Source organism: Ambystoma mexicanum, chromosome 12 (assembly GCF_040938575.1).
Source record: "Ambystoma mexicanum isolate Mex_15411 chromosome 12, UKY_AmexF1_1, whole genome shotgun sequence".
Classification (NCBI taxonomy): Eukaryota; Metazoa; Chordata; class Amphibia; order Caudata; family Ambystomatidae; genus Ambystoma; species Ambystoma mexicanum.
In genome coordinates, this window is record NC_090936.1 from 609,951,157 (window position 1) to 609,974,277 (window position 23,121).

General features: G+C 50.9%; 1 protein-coding gene across 2 annotated transcripts in view; it reads left to right on the forward strand.

The window, feature by feature from the left end:
* The window catches only part of ZDHHC5 (zinc finger DHHC-type palmitoyltransferase 5), an 825,906-nt gene that overhangs the window by 697,003 nt on the left and 105,782 nt on the right, over nt 1-23,121 (forward strand). For both annotated transcript variants that reach the window (XM_069629025.1, XM_069629026.1), the window contains one exon: nt 13,892-14,007. In XM_069629025.1, coding sequence (XP_069485126.1) covers nt 13,892-14,007 — 116 coding nt within the window. The remainder of the gene's footprint in view (nt 1-13,891; nt 14,008-23,121) is intronic.

Consider the following 23,121-nt stretch of genomic DNA (forward strand, 5'->3'; position numbering starts at 1 on the left):
AGCCCTTTATCCCTCCCAATATAAGCCTGGCTCCTCATCCATTGCTACCAACAAATGTGTGTGATTCTGGCCTATAGTAAGTGTCGGAGCCCTGTGTCCCAAGTGTGAGTCTTCTCAAGTCCTACCTAAGGTGGATTTTTGCAAAACCTGCTAACATATAAGCCCTTCCTTACTTAGCCAGTACAGGCAGTGCTCCAGATAGGATTTGGCAGTGGGAGTATTTCACTGCCTATGTTTTAAAGTTGGGAGTAAAATGATTTTGTAGGGAGTAAAAATGTAAGTCCAATTCCCAATGGGAGTATTTTTTATATGTGAATAAAAAAGTTTTTAACTGGAAAACAAATATTGTAATCATTATTTCTTTGCACGTAATTATTCATACACATTAAAAGTACATGTTTACTTCTTCTGAACAGGCAGTAATAATATCCGTTTATTCCTGTGGTACTACATGCACTACTGTCCAAACAAATCCATTGAGCTGTGTGGGTGGAAGCAGGGGCATAATGTTCTACATGTGTTTCTTATTTTTTGTTGGGCGTATTTCTAAAGCCCATTAGTATTTTTTTTTTTTGTATTTTTCTATTTTTAGGGAGTAAAAGTGGCCTATACACCCCTTATCCATAGGGCTGAGTACAGTAAGCTTCGTTCCAGTGGGACCAGTTCAAAGAGCATCTGGAAAGGCGTTAATTGCAGGCACAGAATCCCCCTAAAGAAAGAATTGGCCAAAGACTATATGTACCTTATTTAGGTAGTGACACACCAAAGTTATAGGGTCTCACAGAAAGGGTTGGTGCCTGGGTCGGATAGGACATTTAGGAATTTTGCCATTTTCCAAATGCTTGTGGACTTTAAGTAGGCTGGTCGTAGGGGCCGACTTTGCATGAAGCATTATCTTTCCTCTATTAAGAAAAAGTAAAGGTTTCATTAAAATGTGCTTAAGCTTACTTTAATTAAACATTTACTTTTTGTTAATGTTAATTTCGAGGGGATTGGGTCCGCCGACGTATTCCATATCTATGACAGGTAATGTCCACAGCTGTGCTGCTTCGGAAAATCTTTGGCGTCTGCGTCCTGCGTCGATGCGCCGTCCCCGAGGACCTCCTCCGACGGCCGACGTCACCCGATGTGATCAGTAGGACGCACGACGCCTATAGCCTCAGTTCCGTTTTTTCCGCGAACGTGTTTGCTTCGTGAATCTCGGTACGCCTCGACTCGTTGGAGTTTGCTGTTTTAAATGCTTGGTTCGTTGAACCTGTTCGGTTTGTTGTGAAGACCTGTTCGTGGCGATGTCTTTCTCATCTTCAACCCCGCGTCCGGGCTTCAAGAACTGCGGGGACTGTGGGGCCAAGATGTCGGTCACGGACTCGCACGACGCCTGCCTCTGGTGCCTCCGGGAGGCCCAAGATACGGACGACTGTGTCGACTGCCAGTCGCTCACGGCAAAGGCCTTGCGGGAACGCAAGAAAAAGCTGTCAGTAGGCCGGGTGTCTAAGCCCCGGAAGTCGAGGTCTGCGGGGCTTTCGACGGATGACTCGAGGGATGACTCTCCGCGTCATCGTCGGAAGTCCAGTGGGTCTCCTTCCAGGAGTCGTCTCGCCACTTCTCCGACTCTTCGAGGCATTCCCGGAAGCGCCGGCATAGGTCGCCTTCCCCGTCCTCTTCCAAGGACTCCGCCCGTCGGCAGGTCGCTTATCCCTCCATGCAAGCGACACCGGAGGAATGGGCTTCCTTCGGGAAGCAGATGCTAGCGATTCTTGAATCGCAGGGCACCGGTCTGACCGCGCCTCCGAGTGGGGTCGGTCGGCACCGGTCGAGAGACACCGCCCGTACGTCTTCGGGCTCGGGTGGTCGGCACGGCTCACGGGAGAGGTCCCGCTCGGACAAGGGTAGCCATTCTCGCCATGCCCGTTCCAGGTCCCGGTCCTCGACACGCTCGAGACCGCGTGATCCTGTGCCGTCTTCAAAGAAGACGTTGACGCCGAGGTCGTTGACGATTTCTCTCGAGGCTCAGCCTCCGAGGGGGGCTGTCATGATCTCTGCTTTCAAAAGATCAGGACTTGCCCGACTCCCTTGGAAGCAGACCCATAACCCCGGTTCCGAGTGCCAGCCAGTCCCAATTGGGACCTTTTGGACCCTGTCCTGGCGCCAGTGGCACCAGGCTCATAAAGATGCCCAGTCCCAGCGCTGGAAGCGCCGGGCTCATAATGCTTATGTGGACTTACCTGCAGCAGACCATGCTGCTTACTTACCTGCGATTGAACCCCTGATCCTCTTCTGTTTGGGACTACTTTTCCTGTTGGGTGGGGCAGGAGCCACTCCCTAGGTTCAGAACACTGGAACTCTTCTGGAAAGCAGGAACTCTTTTCTTACCTAGGCGTGGCTGTGGAAGGAGACACCTAAGCACTACAGGAGGCTATTTAAGCCACACCCGATGGATGAATCTTGCTTTGCGTTATTCTGCATTCTCTGCAGCAGAACGCTCATCGTGTCTTCTGCTTCTGATCCTGGGCCTAAGGGAACAAAGGCTTACCATCCTGGAATCCAGTCTTCAGCAGCACCTGTAAAGACAAAGAAAGAACAGGTTAGCACTACGGTCTTCAGTGGCAGCGCAACTCTTACCTGGTCCATAGGCTGTCACCAACGCCTCGCGCTGCATTCCGGCATCTGAAAGACAAAAGCTTACCAGCTCTTCGCACGCTCCGGAGGCCTTCGGTGCTGCACCCCGCATCTGAAAGACAAAAGAAGGTGCGTTTAAAGACATTGGGCAACTTTACTACTCACGTGCCATTTACTCCTTCCCACGCAGAATCCAGTGGGTATTCCAGCACCCTTCAGCTTCTCTAAAGCTCCGAACTTGTACCTGCAAGATAAAAGGGACAGTTGGTGCGCATCGTGAAGCAGGCTACAACCGCTTACTTACGTGCTTCCAGGCGCTTCTATTCCTCAAGCGGGTTCGATCCTCAACTCTCATCAGCCCGCCATCCGCCATCGCCGGAACCCTGCAAAACAAGAGATAGCATTACAAAAGACTTTTAAGACATTTGAAGTGCCCAGAACTTACCGTTCGTGCAGTTAACGACGGACAGCAGTCCTCTGAGGTCAAGAGGCCTGCACCCTTATCCAGTGAAGAAACTGGTTACGGCACCCTGCCCCGAGGCAGATGGAGAGCTCGGCGTTCACTTACCTAAGGTGAGGGCGTTAACCTTTGGGGTTCTACAGGAGAAGAGAAAGGGAAGAGGAGAGAGGCACCCAATAACCCCAGTTAATTAATCCCATATTTTCTATCTGCAGACATCTTACTCTTCGAGTCAGACATACAGTGCACAGAGGTCCAGCCCAAAGAGCCAACCGTGTGTTACACATCACCTTTGAAGATACGGCATTCACCCAGTCAAGACCGGCGCCTCTGCGGGAATCAGGTGAGCGTTACAGGGTCGTCGATGCCGTCGACGCCTTTTCTGTCGACGCCGTCGCCGACTCGTTAGGCGCCCTCGACGCCTTACAAGGCGGTGGTGTCAGAGGGGCCCCTGGCAAGGGGTTTGCCCCTAGAAAGGCTCTGGCTAAGGTCAGGTACTGCTTTGGTCCCCAGAGGTCTTCCTCTCCCCGCCTGGAGTACATTTCTGAGGGTGATGAAGGCTCTGATGGCGGCTTGGTTCGGGTTACGGTTCCCGATGAACTTATCTCGGGCCATAGCCAGTTTGATGACCTGCGGCAGTCGCTGCATGATGCCAGTGGACTGGACACCTCTCCGGAGGTGGAGTTTTGTAGGCCGGAGCCTGGCACTCATTCCGATTCTTCTTATCGGCGCCTTATGTCTCGGGTTACCGAGTACTTGGGTTGGTCAGCTCCCCCAGGGGAGTTCGTTCAGGATGATCTCACGGACATCCTTGATATCGGTCCACCCACTGACCCGGTTTTGCCTTTTCATATGGCTCTGCAGAGAAGGGTGGCGGCGGCTTGGACTGCTCTGGAGAGTCTCCCGGCAGTGGGCAAGTCTTTGTCGCGAAAATACTGTCCAGCCAGTAGCAACCCCTGCTACTTGTCTAGGCACCCCACTCCGGAGAGTTTGGTGGTGCAGGCGGCTACGGCAAAGCAGGCGTTGTATCCTCCTATCCCTCTGGATAGGGACGACAAACGTTTTGACGGCTGGGCGAAGAAAGTGTTTTCTTCGGGGGGTATGGCGCTTCAAGCGGCCAACACCATATGTGCCTTGTCTCGTTTCACACACACGCTGTGGAACTGTGTTGCATTAGTGGCTGAAAATATTCCCGAAGGGGACGAACGGGATGGTTTCCTTGCTATGGTTCAGGATGGCAAGGATGCCATGTGTGAGGCCGTTCAGTCGGGTATGGACTTGGCGGATTGTGTCAGCCGGTCCATGGCGACGAGCACCGTAATGCGCAGGTTTGCGTGGTTGCGGAAGTCTGGGTTCGCTCCTGATGTGCAGTCCCGGTTCCTCAGCATGCCCTTTGACGGTGAACACCATTTTTGGCAGCAAGGCTGACGAGAGCCTTGAGAGGTTGCAGACCTCCAAAGCTGCAGCGAAGTCGTTGGGCGCTGCAGTTCGCCAACCTCCGCCTTTTCGTCCTAGGGGACAGCAATGGAGGGGAGGTTCCTTTCGCTATTACTCGTTCTTCAGTAAAGAAAGGGGAGCTAGCAGTCAAAGAGGCCATCGTAAGAGTGCCAGAGGTGGAAATAAAGGTACTCGAGGTGCCAAGGCCGCTCGAGCAGTTGCCTCTTTACCCTCTGGCAATGCCGCAGCCGCTACCACTCAGTCATGAGGCCAGGTCCCATGGTTCGCCGGTTGGAGGAAGGCTGGCGCAGCATCTTGTAGAGTGGCAAGCCATTACTTCAGATGTGTGGGTTCTGGAGATCATAACCCACGGCTACTGTCTTCCTTTTCGGCAGAGGCCTCACGACAATCCACCAGGGAACCTCTCTTTGAAGTGTCCGGATCCACTCCTTGCGCAGGAAATTCAAGCCCTGCTGGAGAAAGGCGCCATAGAACTGGTGCCTGTAGCAGAGAGGAACAAGGGATGGTATTCCCCATATTTTTTGATTTCAAAGAAAGACGGGGGATTGAGACCCATCATGGACTTGCGCGGTTTAAACAAACTCCTCAGGAAGGACAAGTTCAAGATGGTGACTCTTTCTCAAGTCCTCCAGGCCCTTCAACTTCAGGACTGGTTGGTGTCTCTCGACCTCAAGGATGCTTACTTCCATGTGCCGATCCATCCCAAGCACAAGAAGTACCTGAGGTTCGCGGTTGGCGACTCGCACTTTCAGTTTCGGGTCCTGCCGTTCGGATTGACCTCCGCCCCGAGGGTTTTCACCAAGCTCATGGTGGTGGTGGCAGCGCATCTCAGGAAAGGGGGGATTCACGTCTACCACTAACTGGACGATTGGTTGAGCAGGGGGAGCTCTCCCGAGCAAGTCCTGGATCATCTGTCCATCACCTGCCACTCCCTTCACAGGCTGGGCTTCTCCCTCAATTTAAAGAAGTCCCATTTGACACCAACACAGCGGCTCCAGTACATCGGAGCAGTGCTCAACACGTCCCTGGGGCAGTGTTTTCCTCCTCAGGTGAGGGCTCTTCACATTCAGCAGATGGTGCACAAATTTCAGTTTGCTCAGAATCTCCCAGCGTCCGAGTTCTTGAGACTGCTCGGCCTCATGGCATCCTGCATTCTTCTGGTGCCAGAGGCTCGCCTGCAGATGAGATCTTTGCAGTGGGTACTCAAGCTCCAGTGGTCTCAGTCCTCCGGCAGGCTATCGGACCCTGTTCAGGTGCCGTCCTCGGTAGGCCGGGACCTTCTGTGGTGGGCCGTCGAGGGCAATCTGATGAAGGGGGCCCCATTTTGGCTGCCCTGGCCGGAGGTGACGATCGTGACGGACGCACCCCTCACGGGATGGGGAGCTCATGCCAACGAGTTGACAGTCAGTGGTCGTTGGTCTCCGTCGGCGTCCAGACTCCATATCAATCTGTTGGAGCTGAGGGCCGTCAGGCTAGCCCTGACGGCTTTTCTGCCGACTGTGCAGGAAAGAGTGTCCTGATTCTAACAGACAACACGGTGGCCATGCACTACCTCAACAAAAAGGGGGGACAGGGTCACTTCCGCTGTGCAGGGAGGCGATGCAGCTCGAGTTCTGGGCCATCCAGCAGGAAGTTTCGATCTCGGCGGTTCATCTGGACGGAGACGACGACGAGATGGCGGACGCTCTGAGCAGGCAGAGCACGATCTCTCACGAGTGGGAGCTGGCTCAGGAGATTCTCCTGGAGATCTTCGCCCTTTGGGGGACCCCTCAAGTGGATCTCTTCGCCTCCATTGTCAACCGGAAGTGCGAAAGGTTTTGCTCGCAGGAATTTCCTCCAAAAGGAGCCTTAGGAGACGCGTTTGTGGTGGAGTGGTCGTTCCCACTGATGTACGCGTTTCCTCCAGTCCCCGTCATCCCGCAAGTGCTGCGAAGGTTACGGATGTTCGGTTCCCGGATGATCCTCATTGCTCCGGCGTGGGCCCAGAGGACGTGGTGCCCGGACCTTCTAGACTTGTCCATCCTCCAAGTCGTCTTCCCTACCGAGACGATCTGCTCTCACAGGAGGAGGGTCAGGTTCTCCATCCAGAGGTCAGATCCCTCAATCTTCACGCTTGGCTTCTGAAAGGTTGAGGTATAAGGATTGGGACCTCCCTGAAGACGTGATGGAGGTGTTGCTCTCGGCCAGGCGGCCGGCAACAAAGTCTCTGTACCGTTGCTGTTGGAGAAAGTTCTGCGACTGGTGCAGAGTTCAGAATGTGGATCCTTTTGAATGTGACATTCCCATAGTTTTGTCTTTTTTGCTTTCTTTGGCCCACAGGGGCTTGCAAGTGGGGACCATTAAAGGTTACCTGGCGGCTCGGTCCATATTTAAGCGCTCGTCTGAAGAGTGTTCCTATTTTAAGATTCCTTTAATTTCGCAGTTTTTGAAAGGGCTCACTAATGTGTTCCCTCCGTCACCTTTTTTGGTGCCAGGTTGGGATTGGAACCTTGTTCTTAAGTTTCTTATGGGTGCTCCATTTGAGCCTTTACATTCTTGCCCTTTGAGGCTGTTGACTCTGAAAACTGTGTTTTTGGTTGCGGTTACTTCCGCTCGCATAGTGAGTGAGTTACAGGCACTTTCAGTTAAGCCACCCTTCACTATGTTTCAGAAGGACAGGGTTGTCCTTAGAGTTCGTCCTTCTTTTCTTCCGAAGGTGGTTTCGGAATTTCATTTGATCCAGAAGGTTGTTCTTCCGGCGTTCTATCCTCCTCCGCATCCTGGTAAGGAAGAGGAGAGGCTCCATAGGCTTGATCCTCGGAGAGCGTTGAGCTTTTATATTTCGCGTATGTCCCAGGTCAGAGTGGACGATCAACTTTTCATTGGTTACGCTGGAAAGCGTTTGGGACAAGCTGTGACGAAACAGACTTTCTCAGATTATTTTAGCTATCTCCCAGTGTTACCGCTTGGCGGGTAAGGACCCTCCGGCTGGCTTGCGGGCTCATTCTACCAGAGGAGTGGCTGCGTCTACTGCTCTGCAGAGGGGAGTTCCTATTCGTCACATCTGTGATGCAGCCACCTGGGCTTCAGTACATACTTTTGTACGTCACTATTCCCTCAATTCCATCAGAGGGCAAGATCTGGCATTTGGCAAGGCAGTTCTCTATTCCGCAATTTGATTGGGCATGCTAAATTTGTATTCTAAATTCTTTCCCACCTCCTTGCTTTGTACTGCTTTGGGAGTCTGTCATAGATATGGAATACGTCGGAGGACCCAATCCCCTCGAAGAACAAGTTACTTTCTTACCTGGTAACGTTCTTTCGATGGGATGGTCCGGCGACGTATTCCATATCGCTCCCTCCCTGCCTTCCCCGCTGCAGAATTTCTTTTGCGATTGCAGCTTGCGTTCTGATTGGCCTTGTGTGTCTGACTGGCAGATAACTGGTGGCACACGTTCTGGGAAAAAACTATAACTGAGGCTATAGGCGTCGTGCGTCCTACTTATCACATCGGGTGCCGTCGGAGGAGGTCCTCGGGGACGGCGCATCGACGTCATCGACGCAGATGCCAAAGATTTTCCGAAGCAGCACAGCTGTGGACATTACCTGTCATAGATATGTAGTATGCCGTCGGACCATCCCATCGATAGAACGTTACTAGGTAAGAAAGTAACTTGTTCTTCTTGCTGAGCTGCGCCTGCCCTTTTCAGCACAGCACGGAACGCGATTCGAAGAGGTTAAAGGAGTAGTACCAGGCTGAACCAGCCAAGGTTGCCTCGCAGGAACCTTAAATGAAAGCCCGGGCCCTCACAAGTGTACCTGTCTCTGGCAGGCTTGCTCTCCGCATCCTGATTCTGATAGAGATGTGAACCCTTAGGTATAAGGAGAGAACTCTGATGGGAAGCTGAAGACAAGCACAGTTAAATAAGATGTTTTTGTGTGCGTGTTCTTTCACAAAATTCGTTTTTGTGTGTGCCCTCCACTATCCAAAAATCCCCAGTGGAAGTTCCTGTTTGTATGAGAGCATGCTCTGCCCAATATAAAAAGAACATTTTAATCAAAACCTTATAAAAGCTTAATGACCGTTCTGAGAACCAATGAAAAATGTAAACGATATTACTAGTTCTTATGTCCTTGTCTCTCCACTCCGCATTCCAGGCATCTGAATTGATATTGTTGCATTTTGTTCTGTCTCCATTGAAATATGTACATATCGACTAAGCATATCACCACATTTCATGAAAATGAAATCCGATAGGTCATCTAGTTGAATTCCTGCTTCAGAAATCTTTGTGACTTGCTGCAGTTAGTTTTCAATTTGTGCCCGCTCCTCCTCAGTCATTCATCCTTCTAAGTTTGAAAAAAATAAGCGCTGTTGAATTGACTAATGTAACCGGTTAATACAGCGCTTAGAAGTTGGTGGGGTCCTACATTTATTGTGGCTGCATGTCAAGAACTTCTAAAAACATTAAGCTAACTAGTCTGCATCTGTGTAACTACTTTGCATAAGTGGTCTTGTCATTTTTCTAGTGTGTAATAGTTTATCAGGTTGTTGTATTGATATTTTTAAAGACATTTTATTGTTAAAGTTGACCACATTCTCATAGTTATATATGGTAAATCAGATTAACCCAGTGAGTTTCACAGGCACACACTGGTTTGCCTTGATTAAAATAAACACCAACAAATATACCTTTTAATATATGTTCTTGACCTTATAGCCTTTTAATCATTTGGCATATATGCATTTTCTTTTGAGCTCTTTTATTCTTCCAGAGCATGCCGTACTTGTTTTTCCCTACAGATTTCTGTAGAGATTTCTTTTAAGATGTGAGGCGGATCACTTTTATTTAAAACAGATTCCTAGATAAGCCCTTCAAGACCACTAGAAAGAAAGTCTTGCATATTGGTCTAAGACACACTACTGAATGGGTGGAGATGTAATGTGCTGCCAAATTGTAAACTGTGAAACCAGGAAAGTGGGACTCTAATTCCGTCTTTTCAGCTATGCTAAATGATGTGATCCTTATCAACTAATTTTACTTAAGTGCTTTGTTTCCACTTAATGCCATCATTTTGAGGACCTAGTGAGGGCTTTAAGCATACGCTATGTTAACAGACTCTCTCATGGAGTTAAGTAGACTTAGGTGTTGCTAAATATAAACACCATGTATGTACTACACAGCAGACTGAATTGTCTTTTAGCTCACTCTTTGAAATTTTACCTGCGACCATGGGCCATAGCTATCTCGCAGAAATGTCAAGTAAATTATGAATTAGGTGTTTTAGAGCTTTCCTGTGACCTTGGTCACCAAGCCATCTCACACATCACATATATATGTTGCATGCTGTGTGTGTAGAGTCAGGTATTTGCTGGGATTGAGTTTACATTAATCGGCAATCGTTTTTTGTTTTAAACTGTTGGTTTAAATAGAGAATTTGGGACCAGGGAACCTGGGATACAATCATGTCATACGCAATTCATATAAGAACTTTGAAACATGACGTTTTGGTAATAACTTGTGTTTTCACGCAGCTTGGCTTGCTGTGCTTTGCACAAGTCTCCTCGCTTACTTGCATGCTCACATATAAAACGCAGAATTTGCAATCGTAACACTGGGAGAACTGAATGTGGGTTGAAAGTGAGATGTTAGAATAGCTAAATAAAATGGTGCAATGAAGAATATAAACTTAAAGTCCTTCCCCTGGGTGAAAAGTATTGAGGGTAGAATATCCAACCGTCATTCACTAAATAACAGAAGTCCAACCAATCAAAACAGGTTTTCTCTTATGGTTTCATCAGATAGATAAACAATAGGGCCGCCTAGGCAAACTGATCAAACGGGGACCTGTCTTTGTCTGCTAGGTGCTGGGCCTCTTGGGCGTGGGGACAACTGGGTCCAGCGCTTTGTGTTTCCTTCAGGAGTTACATTCCTTCTTTCTTCTTTGGCCCTCAAATCCTCAGGGGACCTTGATTGTCACCCCTCTCCTCTTCAGGTGTTCTTTGCTTTTACCCCTTTTCCTCTCAGGGGTCATGCTTCTGTCCTGATCTCTTTACCAGGACCTTTGCAAGGTTTTGCCTTAGCCTCTTTCCAGGCGGGTCGGCTCTTTCACCTTTCTGGCTGTTGGGGTACTCTTTCTTCCTCCTGGGTCAATCAGCTTCCACAGCCTCTTGGGCTCCTCAGGTAGTTCAGCTCTTCCACCCTTTTGATTTAGGTTGGCTGCAGGGGTACTCTCCTTCCCCCTGGGTCAATTTGTTTCCTCTAGGCTCTTCAGGCAGCTTCCAGGTAGGCACTGCTCCAGGGTAGCCCAGGGTCCTTCACCCAGGCAACAGCAACTCCTTTGGGATACAGCTCCTCTTCATGCAGCAGCGTCTGGCAAGACGTAGAGGGAACCTGTTGTAAAGACTTGAGGGGGGCATCTGTACTCCTGCTCTCTATATGGCAGAATCGAAGCACGTGCACCCCAGCCAAGATTCTCCATTTTGGTATTGTGGTCAAGCAACCAAGGCTTAAGCTCTCAGGAGGTGATGCGGGCTGGTTCTTAAGTACAGTGTAGTCACCAAGCACCCACACAGGAATGTCCACACACTATGTTAGTGAAAACACAGTCTTTATTTAAATAAGGGTTCAATTATATACACAATCACAATAACACGCTTTGTACTCTGGCAATACTATAATGGCAAATATATACAGATCTATGTGGTACCACTCAACTATCGATTCCTTTGAAATGCATCAACTACTAACAGTTCAAATGGCATACGAATCAGATTATAAGATGATTCAATGATAGACCACAGAAAGAAAGCAAGTTAAATCAAGCAATGGCAGAACAGTCTATCCCACTACCATCAGACGGTTATGTGCGAGGATTCCCCCACTTGGGCAACCTGTAAATAAAGCGTATTTGACAAGCCCAGTCCAATTATGCTCAATATAGTCTCAATTCCTTCTAAAAGGTTCCACGACCCCAAAGTACCTGGTTTTGTAGAGTTCTTCGATGAGTCGTCAACGGGCCCTTCTTGAGTGCACTCCCTTTAAGGCAGGAGCCACGGGTCGTCGAGAGTCGGTGAAGAAAAGGGTGAATACTGTCATTGCGGCAGCAGCTTCGGTTCTTGCGGTGCTTGTTGACGATAGGTCGAAAACGTCCTGCAAGCTGACGCGTGCGGTGCACCTAGACGACGAGAGTTTGTTGCTGCAAAGAGTTAATGAAGAACTTTGGCCCAGCAAGGGCATCGGGTCGTCAGCGTCTCCTGTGGACTTCGGGTGGTGGGAAACCCACTGGCTGATTCTACTCAGTTGTCGGCAGCCTCGACTTACTCCGGCGGGACAAAGCAGTCATCGGTGCTGAGCAAGGGAGTCCTTGTTTCTAATGTTCTTAAGCAATGGAGCGTTGCAGCTCTGGTCAACGAGGTTCGTCGTCCACGGTGATGGACTTCAATGTTTGGACGCTTGGCTTCGTGATTCCTCAGTGGTCCCTGTCTCCAGTCGGCAGCCTTTCGAGGACTGACTTGCAGGGATCCTTGGCAAAGGTCAGCTGGTGCACGATGATCCCTCGTAGCTCGGGAAGAGGTCTCCTAGCCAGGTCCTCTCTTGGATCAGTTCCTTGACAGTGACGCAGCTTTCAGATTAGCGAAGGACAGCAGTAGCAATTCTTCTTCCAGCGGGCTTCAAGGTTAAGCATCAAGTATCAACTTCAGCTTCTGAACAATTTCCATCAGTGAGAGGCCCCCATATATACTGTTCATCTCCCATTCACTCTGCAGGGTCACACTCAGGCAACCAATCACTCACAAGGGCATTCATGCAGGCAGCCAATCAGGCTCACAGTGCATTCAAGCCATTCTCCTCAAGTTTCGGGCAGGGCTGTCTCAGTCATTGTGTTAACCACCAGATACTAGACACCCATTACATGACATGCGTATTCGTTGCACACTCCATTCACCCAGGTCCCACCCCACGGGCGTACCCACAACATAGTCATTGGGAAGACTTCCCCACAATACCATATATGGAACTTCCACTCACAGCCAGCCGGGGGGAAGGGACAGAGTCAGGATTTCGTGAATACAAGGTAACAGGCGATAGACAAGATGGCCCCTGTGGCCTCTTGCTTTCTATCAGGAATCGACTGATTCCAATGGCAGGGCCTGGGTATCCCCACAATGGAGGATACTCGGAGCACCTGTCAAATTCAGCATGGAGCTGCCACCAGCCCATACCCTGCTCTGGGCCACACACAGGTGCCCAAAAACATACACTAGGAGTACAGGGTTATACCCCTACCCATGGGTGCCATAAGGGTATCCCAAGGGTCTGTACACCATGACCATAAAGAGGAAGAGCCCACTGCCAGGAGTCTCACATGAACTCCTGCGCGGAAAACAAGACAGAACATGCATGATAAAGTACAAGGATACGGAGGCCCTGCCCCTCTGCTTTTATAGCCATACTCCTCATCCTGTTGGCTACTGATTGGTGGAACAGGATTGGCTGGCAGCGTGTTTCCACTCTGGTCCTCTGGTGTTTATGCTCTCTTTCTATTGGCCAGGTGGGCTTCTATTACTTCATTTGTAGATTCACTTCATTTTATTCGCTTTTTGTATTCTTATTTTATGCTGGCCTCCTTTTAAATATTATTAGTCCGATCCTTGGGGCTCAGGTTTTTATTTTATTAAAGTACCTCTTACATTTCCCAGGTTTCTCTATGGGGATTAGAACCCAGGTCCTCCCACAGATTCTATGGAGTACCAGACATCCAGGACTTTTCCTGGTGCTGTCGAAGGAAGACTAGGGCTTTTCCTCTGAGGTCCTGCAGTGTCTCGCCACCGTCTTCTCTTGGCGACTTCCATCACTCAGAATGGAGCATGCCACCATCCCGGCTCCCGGTGTTCCAGCACCGGCAAGCCAAGGGGTTGATGCCCATCCGTTACTCCACGCATCGTGAGCTGCACCACTGCTGCCGCCATCCCACTCCTGCAGGTATCGTCACTGCCACCGCCAGGCAGTCCTTGGTAAGGCTCTTGTGGATCGTGGCACCTCGATTCACCACAGGACGTAGTGGAGATCAGTAATTTATGTGGAGACATATGTCAGTAATTGAGGGAAGATGGTGGATCCCTGCGATTGTTCTGGGTGTAGTAGATTTCTGCGATTGGAGAAGAGGCTAAAGCTTGGTAATTGTGGCTATGTTGGCACTCCAAGAATCCCTTTGTGCTTGTTAGTGAGATTATTTCATTAAATGATTCATTGGAAAGTGGTTGGTGGGTCAGGGCATGGAAAAAAGATGCATCTCATTGTGGCATTCTAATGGAAGTAGTGACCAGTATGATTATGACCTGGCAACCTTTTTGTATTTATTTCTTTGCAGAGACTGCTCTTCTTGCAAAGGACAACCCACCAACCCCCAGCATGTACAAATACAGACCTGGCTACAGCAGCAGCAGTGCCACTTCAGGAGCGATGCCGCACTCTGCAAGTGCTAAGGTGTGTTTGAATGCATGTTTTTTTTCAATTCTTGCTTACTACCTTTGCTTGACATTACTCAATCACTATATCGTACTCCAGTGCTAAATTGAAAACGTGTGTGTAGTCTTCTCAGAATATGCATGGGATGCTTTCAAATCTATGTATGTTTGCATCTTTCAATCCGTGTATGCGTGCACACTTCTTTCAGTCAGTGTATGTGTAAAGCTTTCAACCTATGTGTTTTTGGGCTGGATAGGTACTTTCCTCCAATAACCAATCCAATTTTAAAACACCCTTTTACTTTCACATTACATATTGGTGTCTGTGCATTTCACGCTAAGAGACTACGTGGGTTTAACATGTTACATAATTTCCTACAAATAGAAAAGATTCTCTTAATTTCGGTTGCGCAAACATCCAATTCGTGACACAACTTACCAGCTGCAAATTTCTTAGCATATCACTGCATTAGACAACAGTGTATCATGACTACACTAAGGCCTGTGTGATTCTGTGTCTGCTTAAGCCAACAATTCTATTTAGTGGTGTTTAATTGTACATAAGCACTCTGCATTTAAGTTGCACCAAAATGCTGTCCGTTTTAAACGGCACCTCTCAATACGAACCTAAGTGCAGGAGTGAGCAGAGACTACAATGATTTCCTATGGGAATTCAGGACGAACATACATGCCCTTCCCACTTAAGGGATTAAGGACACTACAGGGAATTTCACACTCCTAATGTAAAGTGGCAATGTTGTTTATGTCCAATAATTCCGGTTGTGAATGTGTGAGTTTAATAAAAATATAGATCGCTGGAATCTACACATCAGGAGAAAAAAAATCAAAGTGTGGAATGCCGCCGTGCGTTAAGAATTTCCAGATGTAATCATTTTTCCCATCCATGTTTTACTATTATGCTATAAATATATTTTATATGGGGTGGAATCTATAATTTTTAGCTATAAACAGCAATTTGTTTTAAGTTGAGAGGCTTCCTTTCTATAGATATGATTTTTCAAAGGCTTATATTTTTTATTTCTGTCACACCTTTCTTCAATTTGACAAGAATAAAGTAAATGCATATTCGAAGGGATTGTGTCCTCCGACGTATTCCTTATCTTTGATAATACGTTTCCAGCTTGCTGGCCTCGGACATTTTTTCTGTAGAGGGCGCTGCGCGTCGACGTCCGCCGAGTCGATGTCCCTCGACGGCCACCGTATCGGCGCCGACGTCACCATGCCCATAAATAGCCACGCGCGGCGTCTGTTGCTCAGTTCCGTTTTTCTGCGCTTCGTGGGGCCTCGGAACATCGTTGCTCAGTTCAGTTCTACATCTACTCGAAATATACCAACTCGTTCTCGATGGCATCTTCATCGGAACCGACAACGCCGTGATCCGGCTTCAAAAAATGTCGAGACTGCGGTAAAAAAATGTCTAACGGATCCACACAGGATCTGCTTGTGGTGCTTGGGAGCCGAGCACCATTGTTCAGAGTGTGAGGACTGCATGTCCATGACGCCGAAAGCCTTGAAGGAGCGCAAGGGGAAGCTCGAGAGAGGTAAGTCATGGATCGGCGCCATCGACGCCGTTGTTGAAGGGTTCTTCGACGCATCGATTGGTCGATCAACTCGACGACATCGACACCGATGAAAGAGAAGACCACGGCTACTCCACAGCCAACGGTGATTCCAAGAGCCTCCGGCACGACGCCGAGACGGTCGTCGATGTCCTCGAGTAGGATCCCGATCCTCTCGAGTTCTTCGAGGCCTCTTCCGGTTTTCTCAACGCTGTTTTCGGCGCCTTCGAAGCCTCACATCGGCATCGACGACATCGACTTTTTCTCGCCCAATAATTACGAGTTTGGCTCCTTCTGCCTTAGAAATGGGTTTTATACCATTTCAGAGGTCAGAGTACCCTGGATTATCTTCAATTTCTGAAGAAGGGGAAGATTCTGACCAGGAAACCTTCGGGTTGCAGAGGACCACACTACCTGTTTCAGAGGATTTCACCTCTGAGAAAAGAAGGTTGAAAGACCTACAGGAGTCATTACATGAGGCAAGTGGGCTGGACACTTCACCAGAAGTGGATTTTGTTAAGCCAGACCAAGGGGAACATGCCGAAACACCCCATAGAACCCTGATGGCAAGAATTATTGAATTAATGGGTTGGTCTGCGCCTTTGCCTGTTTTTCAACAGGATGTCCTGACAGACATATTAGACAAAGGTCCACAGGAGGATCCTGTGGTCCCCTTCCATACAGCCTTACAAAGAAAAATTGCATCTAACTGGGAAACTCCTGAAGTTATCCCTACTGTCAACAAAAGATTATCAGCAAAGTATAGAGTAGCTGCTGCTGACCCTGAATACTTATCGAAACACCAGACTCCAGAGAGTCTGGTAGTCCAAGCGGCAACTTCATCAAGCAGCAGGACCGCTTACCCTACTGTCCCACAGGATAGAGATGACAAGAGGTACGATTCGAGGGGATTGGGTCCTCCGACGTATTCCATATCTATGACAGTAATCACCACAGCTGTGCTGCTTCGGAAACTTTTTCGGCGTCTGCGTCCTGCGTCGATGACGTCGATGCGCCGCCGTCGAGGACCTCCTCCGACGTCCGACGTCATCCGATGTGATAAGTAGGACGCACGACGCCAGTATCCTCAGTTCCGTTTTTTCCGCGAACGTGTTGCTTCGTGTTTCTCGGTTCTAGCCTCGACTCTTTGGAGTTCTGTTCTTTCTAGTTCTTCGAACCTGTTTGTTTGTGAATATTCCTTCGCAGCGATGTCTTCCACTTCGTCTTCAACCCCGCGTCCGGGCTTCAAGAAGTGCGGGGAGTGTGGGTCCAAGATGTCGGTGACTGACTCGCACGATGCCTGCCTCTGGTGCCTCGGGGAGGCCCACGACACGGATGACTGTGTCGACTGCCTGTCGCTCACGTCCAAGGCCTTACGCGAACGTAAGAAGAAATTGTCGGTAGGTCGGGTGTCCAAGCCCCGGAAGTCGAAGTCGGCGGGGCTTTCGACGGATGATTCGAGGGGTGACTCTCCGCGTCATCGTCGGAAGTCTCGTCGGTCTTCTTCTAGGAGTCGGTCTCGCCACTCCTCAGCCTCTTCGAGGCATTCTCGGAAGCGCCGTCACCGGTCGCCTTCCAGGTCCTCTTCCGAGGACTCTGCCCGGCACGTCGGTTATCCCACCAGCCGTGCGACGCCGGAGGAATGGGCTTCCTTCGGGAAGAAAATGTTGGCGATTCTTGAGTCGCAGGGTACTCAGCCGTCCGCGCCCCCGAGTGGGGTCGGCCGTGTGAGGTCGAGAGACACCGCTCGCAAGAGTGGTCGGCACGAGTCACGGGAGAGGTCCCGTTCGGACAAGGAGGCTCGTTCTCGCCGTACCCGTTCCAGGTCCCGGTCCTCGACGCGATCGAGACCGTGTGCACCTGTGATGTCTTCGAGGAAGACATCGACGTCTGAGGCGTCGAGGGCGTCGACAGGCTTTCTCGAGGCTCCGGCTCCGAGGAAGTCGTCGAAGCCGTCGACGTTCAGGTCGTCGAGGGACACGCTCGGGGCTCCGGCTTCGAGGGCTGTGTCGACGCCGCCGATATTGGAGGCGCTGCATCTGACGTCGACGCCGATTTCCTCGACGTCGACGCCGATCCTCTCGGCGCCGTTGCCGGTTTTCTCGACGGCGGCGCCGATTCGCTCGACGCCATCGACGCCTTTCGTGTCGGAGGTGCCCCGTGTCTCGGGTGTACCCCCTAGGAAGGCTCTGGCTAAGAGCAGGCACTCTCAGGTGCCTTTCCACCACTTGGATTATATTTCAGAGGCGGATGAGGATTCGGTTGGCCTGGTTCCTGGTCAGGTGCCGGATGACATTGTCTCGGGCCATAGTCAATTTGACGATTTGAGGCAGTCGCTGCATGATGCTAGTGGTCTGGACACCTCTCTGGAGGTGGAATTTGGTCGGCCTGAGCCTGGCTCCCATGCCGATTCCTCATACCGGCGCCTTATGGCTAGGGTGTCTGAGTATCTGGGATGGTCTGCTCCCCCAGGGGAGTTTGTGCAGGATGATCTGACGGACATCCTTGATGTTGGTCCCCCAACTGACCCGGTACTGCCGTTCCATATGGCTTTACAGCGTAGGGTGGCGGCGGCTTGGACTGCTCCGGAGAGTCTCCCGGCAGTGGGCAGATCCTTGTCGCGTAAATACCGTCCAGCCAGTGGCGACCCCTGCTACTTGACCAGGCACCCCACTCCGGAAAGTTTGGTGGTGCAGGCGGCCACGGCCCCGGCAAAGCAGGCGTCGTACCCTACCATCCCTCCTGATAGGGACGACAAACGTTTTGATGGCTGGGCGAAGAAGGTGTTTTCTTCTGGTGGTATGGCGCTTCAGGCGGCCAACTCCATTTGTGCCTTGTCACGTTTCACGCACACTCTGTGGAACTGTGTTGCGTTAGCGGCTGAACATATTCCCGAAGGGGACGAACGGGATGGTTTCCTTGCTTTGGTCCAGGATGGTAAGGATGCCATGTGTGAGTCCGTTCAGTCGGGTTTGGACTTAGCTGAATGCGTCAGTAGGTCCATGGCGGCGAGCACCGTGATACGCAGGTTTGCGTGGTTGCGGAAGTCGGGGTTTGCTCCTGATGTGCAGTCCCGGCTCCTCAACATGCCCTTTGATGGTGAACATCTTTTTGGCAGCAAGGCTGACGAGAGCCTTGAGAGGTTGCAGACCTCAAAAGCTGCAGCGAAGTCGTTGGGCGCTGCAGTTCGCCAACCTCCGCCTTTTCGTCCTAGGGGACAGCAGTGGAGGGGTGGCTCCTTTCGCTATTACTCGTCCTTTGGTAAAGCGAGAGGAGCTGGCAGTCAGAGGGGCCAACGCAGGGGTACCAGAGGTGGACGACAAGGTACCCGTGGTGCCAAGGCCGCTCGGGCAGTTGCCTCTTTGCCCTCAGGTAACGCCGCAGCCGCTCCTACTCAGTCATGAGGCCATGTCCCATGGTTCGCCGGTTGGGGGAAGGCTGGCGCAGCATCTTGTAGAGTGGCGTGCCATTACTTCAGATGTGTGGGTTCTGGAGATCATAACCCACGGCTACTGTCTTCCCTTTCGGCACAGGCCTCGTGACAATCCACCGGGGAACCTCTCTTTGAAGTGTCCGGATCCGCTCCTTGCGCAGGAAATTCAAGCCCTGCTGGAGAAAGGCGCCATAGAACTGGTGCCTGTAGCGGAGAGGAACGAGGGTTGGTATTCCCCTTATTTTTTGATTTCCAAGAAAGACGGGGGATTGAGACCCATCATGGACTTGCGCGGTTTGAACAAACTCCTCAGGAAGGACAAGTTCAAGATGGTTACTCTCTCTCAAGTCCTCCAGGCCCTCCAGCTTCAGGACTGGTTGGTGTCACTCGACCTCAAGGATGCTTACTTCCATGTGCCGATCCATCCCAGGCACAAGAAGTACCTGAGGTTCGCGGTTGGCGACTCGCACTTTCAGTTTCGGGTCCTGCCGTTCGGTTTGACCTCCGCCCCGAGGGTTTTCACCAAGCTCATGGTGGTGGTGGCAGCGCATCTCCGGCAAGGGGGGATTCACGTCTACCCCTACCTGGACGATTGGTTGATCAGGGGGAGCTCTCCCGAGCAGGTCCTGGATCATCTGTCCGTCGCCTGCCACTCCCTTCACAGGCTGGGCTTCTCCCTCAATTTAAAGAAGTCCCATTTGACGCCAACGCAGAGGCTCCAGTACATCGGAGCAGTGCTCGACACTTCCCTGGGGCAGTGTTTTCCTCCCCAGGTGAGGGCTCTTCACATTCAGCAGATGGTGCGCAAGTTTCAGCAGGCCCAGACGCTCCCAGCGTTCGAGTTCTTGAGGTTGCTCGGCCTCATGGCATCCTGCATTCTTCTGGTGCCAGAGGCTCGCCTGCGAATGAAATCTTTGCAGTGGGCACTCAAGATGCAATGGTCGCAGTCCTCCGGCAGGATGTCGGACCCGATTCAGGTGCCGCCCTCGGTCGCCCGGGACCTTCTGTGGTGGGCCGTCGATGGCAACTTGATGAAGGGGGCTCCGTTTTGGCTTCCCTGGCCGGAGGTGACGATCGTGTCGGATGCATCCCTCACGGGATGGGGAGCTCATGCCAACGGGCTGACAGTCAGCGGTCGTTGGTCTCCGTCGGAGTCCAGACTCCATATCAATCTGTTGGAGCTGAGGGCCGTCAGGCTAGCCCTGAGGGCTTTTCTGCCGACTGTGCGAGGAAAGAATGTCCTGATCCTGACGGACAACACAGTGGCCATGCACTACCTCAACAAAAAGGGGGGGGGCAGGGTCACTTCCTCTGTGCAGGGAGGCGATGCAGCTCGAGTTCTGGGCCATCCAGCAGGAAGTTTCGATCTCGGCAGTTCATCTGGCCGGAGTCGAAAACGTGACGGCGGACGCTCTGAGCAGGCAGAGCACGATCTCTCACGAGTGGGAGTTGGCTCAGGAGATTCTCCTGGAGATCTTCGCCCTTTGGGGGACCCCTCAAGTGGATCTCTTTGCCTCCAGTGTCAACCGGAAGTGCGAAAGATTTTGCTCGCGGGAATTTCCTCCAAAAGGAGCCTTAGGGGACGCGTTCGTGGTGGAGTGGTCGTTCCCGCTGCTGTACGCGTTTCCTCCAGTCCCCGTCATCCCGCAAGTGCTGCGGAGGTTACGGAAGTTCGGTTCCCGGATGATCCTCATTGCTCCGGCGTGGGCTCGGAGTACGTGGTATCCGGACATTCTCGACTTGTCCATCTGCCCTCCACGTCGTCTTCCCTACCGAGACGATCTGCTCTCACGGGAGGGGGGTCAGGTTCTCCATCCAGAGGTCGGATCCCTCAACCTTCACGCTTGGCTTCTGAAAGGTTGAGGTATAAGGATTGGGACCTCCCTGAAGACGTGATGGAGGTGTTGCTTTCGGCCCGAAGGCCCGCAACTAAGTCTCTGTGCCGTTGGCGTAAGTTCTGCGACTGGTGCAGAGTTCAGAATGTGGATCCTTTTGCATGTGACATCCCCATGGTTCTGTCCTTTTTGCTTTCTTTGGCCCACAGGGGCTTGCAAGTGGGTACCATTAAAGGTTACCTGGCGGCGCTGTCTATCTTTAAGCGCTCATCTGAAGAATGTTCTTACTTTAAAATCCCTTTAATTTCACAGTTTCTGAAAGGGCTCACTAATGTGTTCCCTCCGTCGCCTTTCCTGGTGCCCGGTTGGGATTTGAACCTTGTTCTTAGGTTTCTTATGGGTGCTCCGTTTGAGCCTTTACATTCTTGCCCTTTGAGGCTGTTGACTTTGAAAACTGTGTTTTTAGTTGCGGTTATTTCCGCTCGCAGAGTGAGTGAGTTACAGGCACTTTCTGTTAAGCCACCCTTCACTGTATTTCACAAGGACAGGGTTGTCCTTCGAGTTCGTCCTTCTTTTCTTCCAAAGGTAGTGACGGAATTTCATTTGGCCCAGAAGATTGTTCTTCCGGCATTCTATCCTCCTCCGCATCCTGGTAAGGAAGAGGAGAGGCTCCATAGGCTTGATCCTAGGAGAGCTTTGAGCTTTTATGTTTCTCGCATGTCCCGGGTCAGAGTGGACGATCAACTCTTTCTTGGTTACGCTGGTAAGCGCTTGGGGCAAGCTGTGACGAAACAGACTTTGTCCCGCTGGATTATTTTGGCCATCTCGGAGTGTTACCGCTTGGCGGGCAAGGACCCACCGGCTGGCTTGCGGGCCCATTCTACCAGGGGCTTGGCTGCATCTACTGCCCTGCAGAGGGGTGTTCCTATTCGCAACATCTGTGATGCTGCCACCTGGGCTTCAGTACATACATTTGTGCGGCATTATTCCCTCGATTCCATCAGAGGGCAGGATCTGGCCTTTGGCAAGGCGGTCCTTTGCTCTGCTATTTGATTGGCTATTCTAAATTTTGTTTCTAAATTCTTTCCCTCCTCCTTGATTTGGTACTGCTTTGGGAGTCTGTCATAGATATGGAATACGTCGGAGGACCCAATCCCCTCGAAGAACAAGTTACTTTCTTACCTGGTAACGTTCTTTCGATGGGATGGTCCGACGACGTATTCCATATCGCTCCCGCCCTGCCTTCCCCGCTGCAGAATTTCTGTTGCGATTGCAGCTTACGTTCCGCAAGGCTTTGTGTCGGACTGGCAGTTGACTAATGTCACACGTTCTGGGGGAAAAAACTACAACTGAGGCTACTGGCGTCGTGCGTCCTACTTATCACATCGGATGACGTCGGACGTCGGAGGAGGTCCTCGACGGCGGCGCATCGACGTCATCGACGCAGGACGCAGACGCCGAAAAAGTTTCCGAAGCAGCACAGCTGTGGTGATTACTGTCATAGATATGGAATACGTCGTCGGACCATCCCATCGAAAGAACGTTACCAGGTAAGAAAGTAACTTGTTCTTCTATGGCAAAGAAAGTCTTCTCTGCTTGTAGTATGGTGTTGAAGTCCATCAACGCCACCTGTACGCTCGCCTGGTTCAGTCACACACTGTGGGAGTGTGCTTCATCAGCGGCTGACTGCATACCCGAAGGAGAGGAAAAGGAAGCCTTCCTTAACAGTATTAAAGATGGCAAGGATGCCATGTGCAAGTCACTCCAAACTGGCATTGATTCCGCTGACAGTATCAGCAGGGCCATGGCGGCAAGTACAATAATCCGCAGGCATGTGTGGCTGCAAAAGTCTGGCTTTGCTCCAGATGTACAGGCCAGACTTTTGAATGTGCCCTTTGACGGCTCTTCATTATTCGGAAAAAAGGCTGATGACAGTATGGAAAAGTTGCAGACATCTAAAGCAGCAGCAAAATCTTCAGGAGCTGCTATCTGCCAAACTCCTTTTCGCCCCTCAGGAACCTCTGGGAGAGGAAAGTCCTTTCGCCATTATTCCGCATTCGGGAAAGGCAGAGGACAGCCGGCTCAAAGAGGCCAAAGGAGATCCACCCGAGGTGGACGGGTCAAAGCTACTAAGTCCGCAGCAGGTGCCTCTTTACCCTCGGCATCTGCATCAGCCGCCCCCAAACGACTGAGGTCTTTCCACACAAGACACCTGTAGGGGGCAGGTTAACTCACCATCTGACGGAATGGCAGGCTATAACGTCAGATGCTTGGGCATTGGAGAC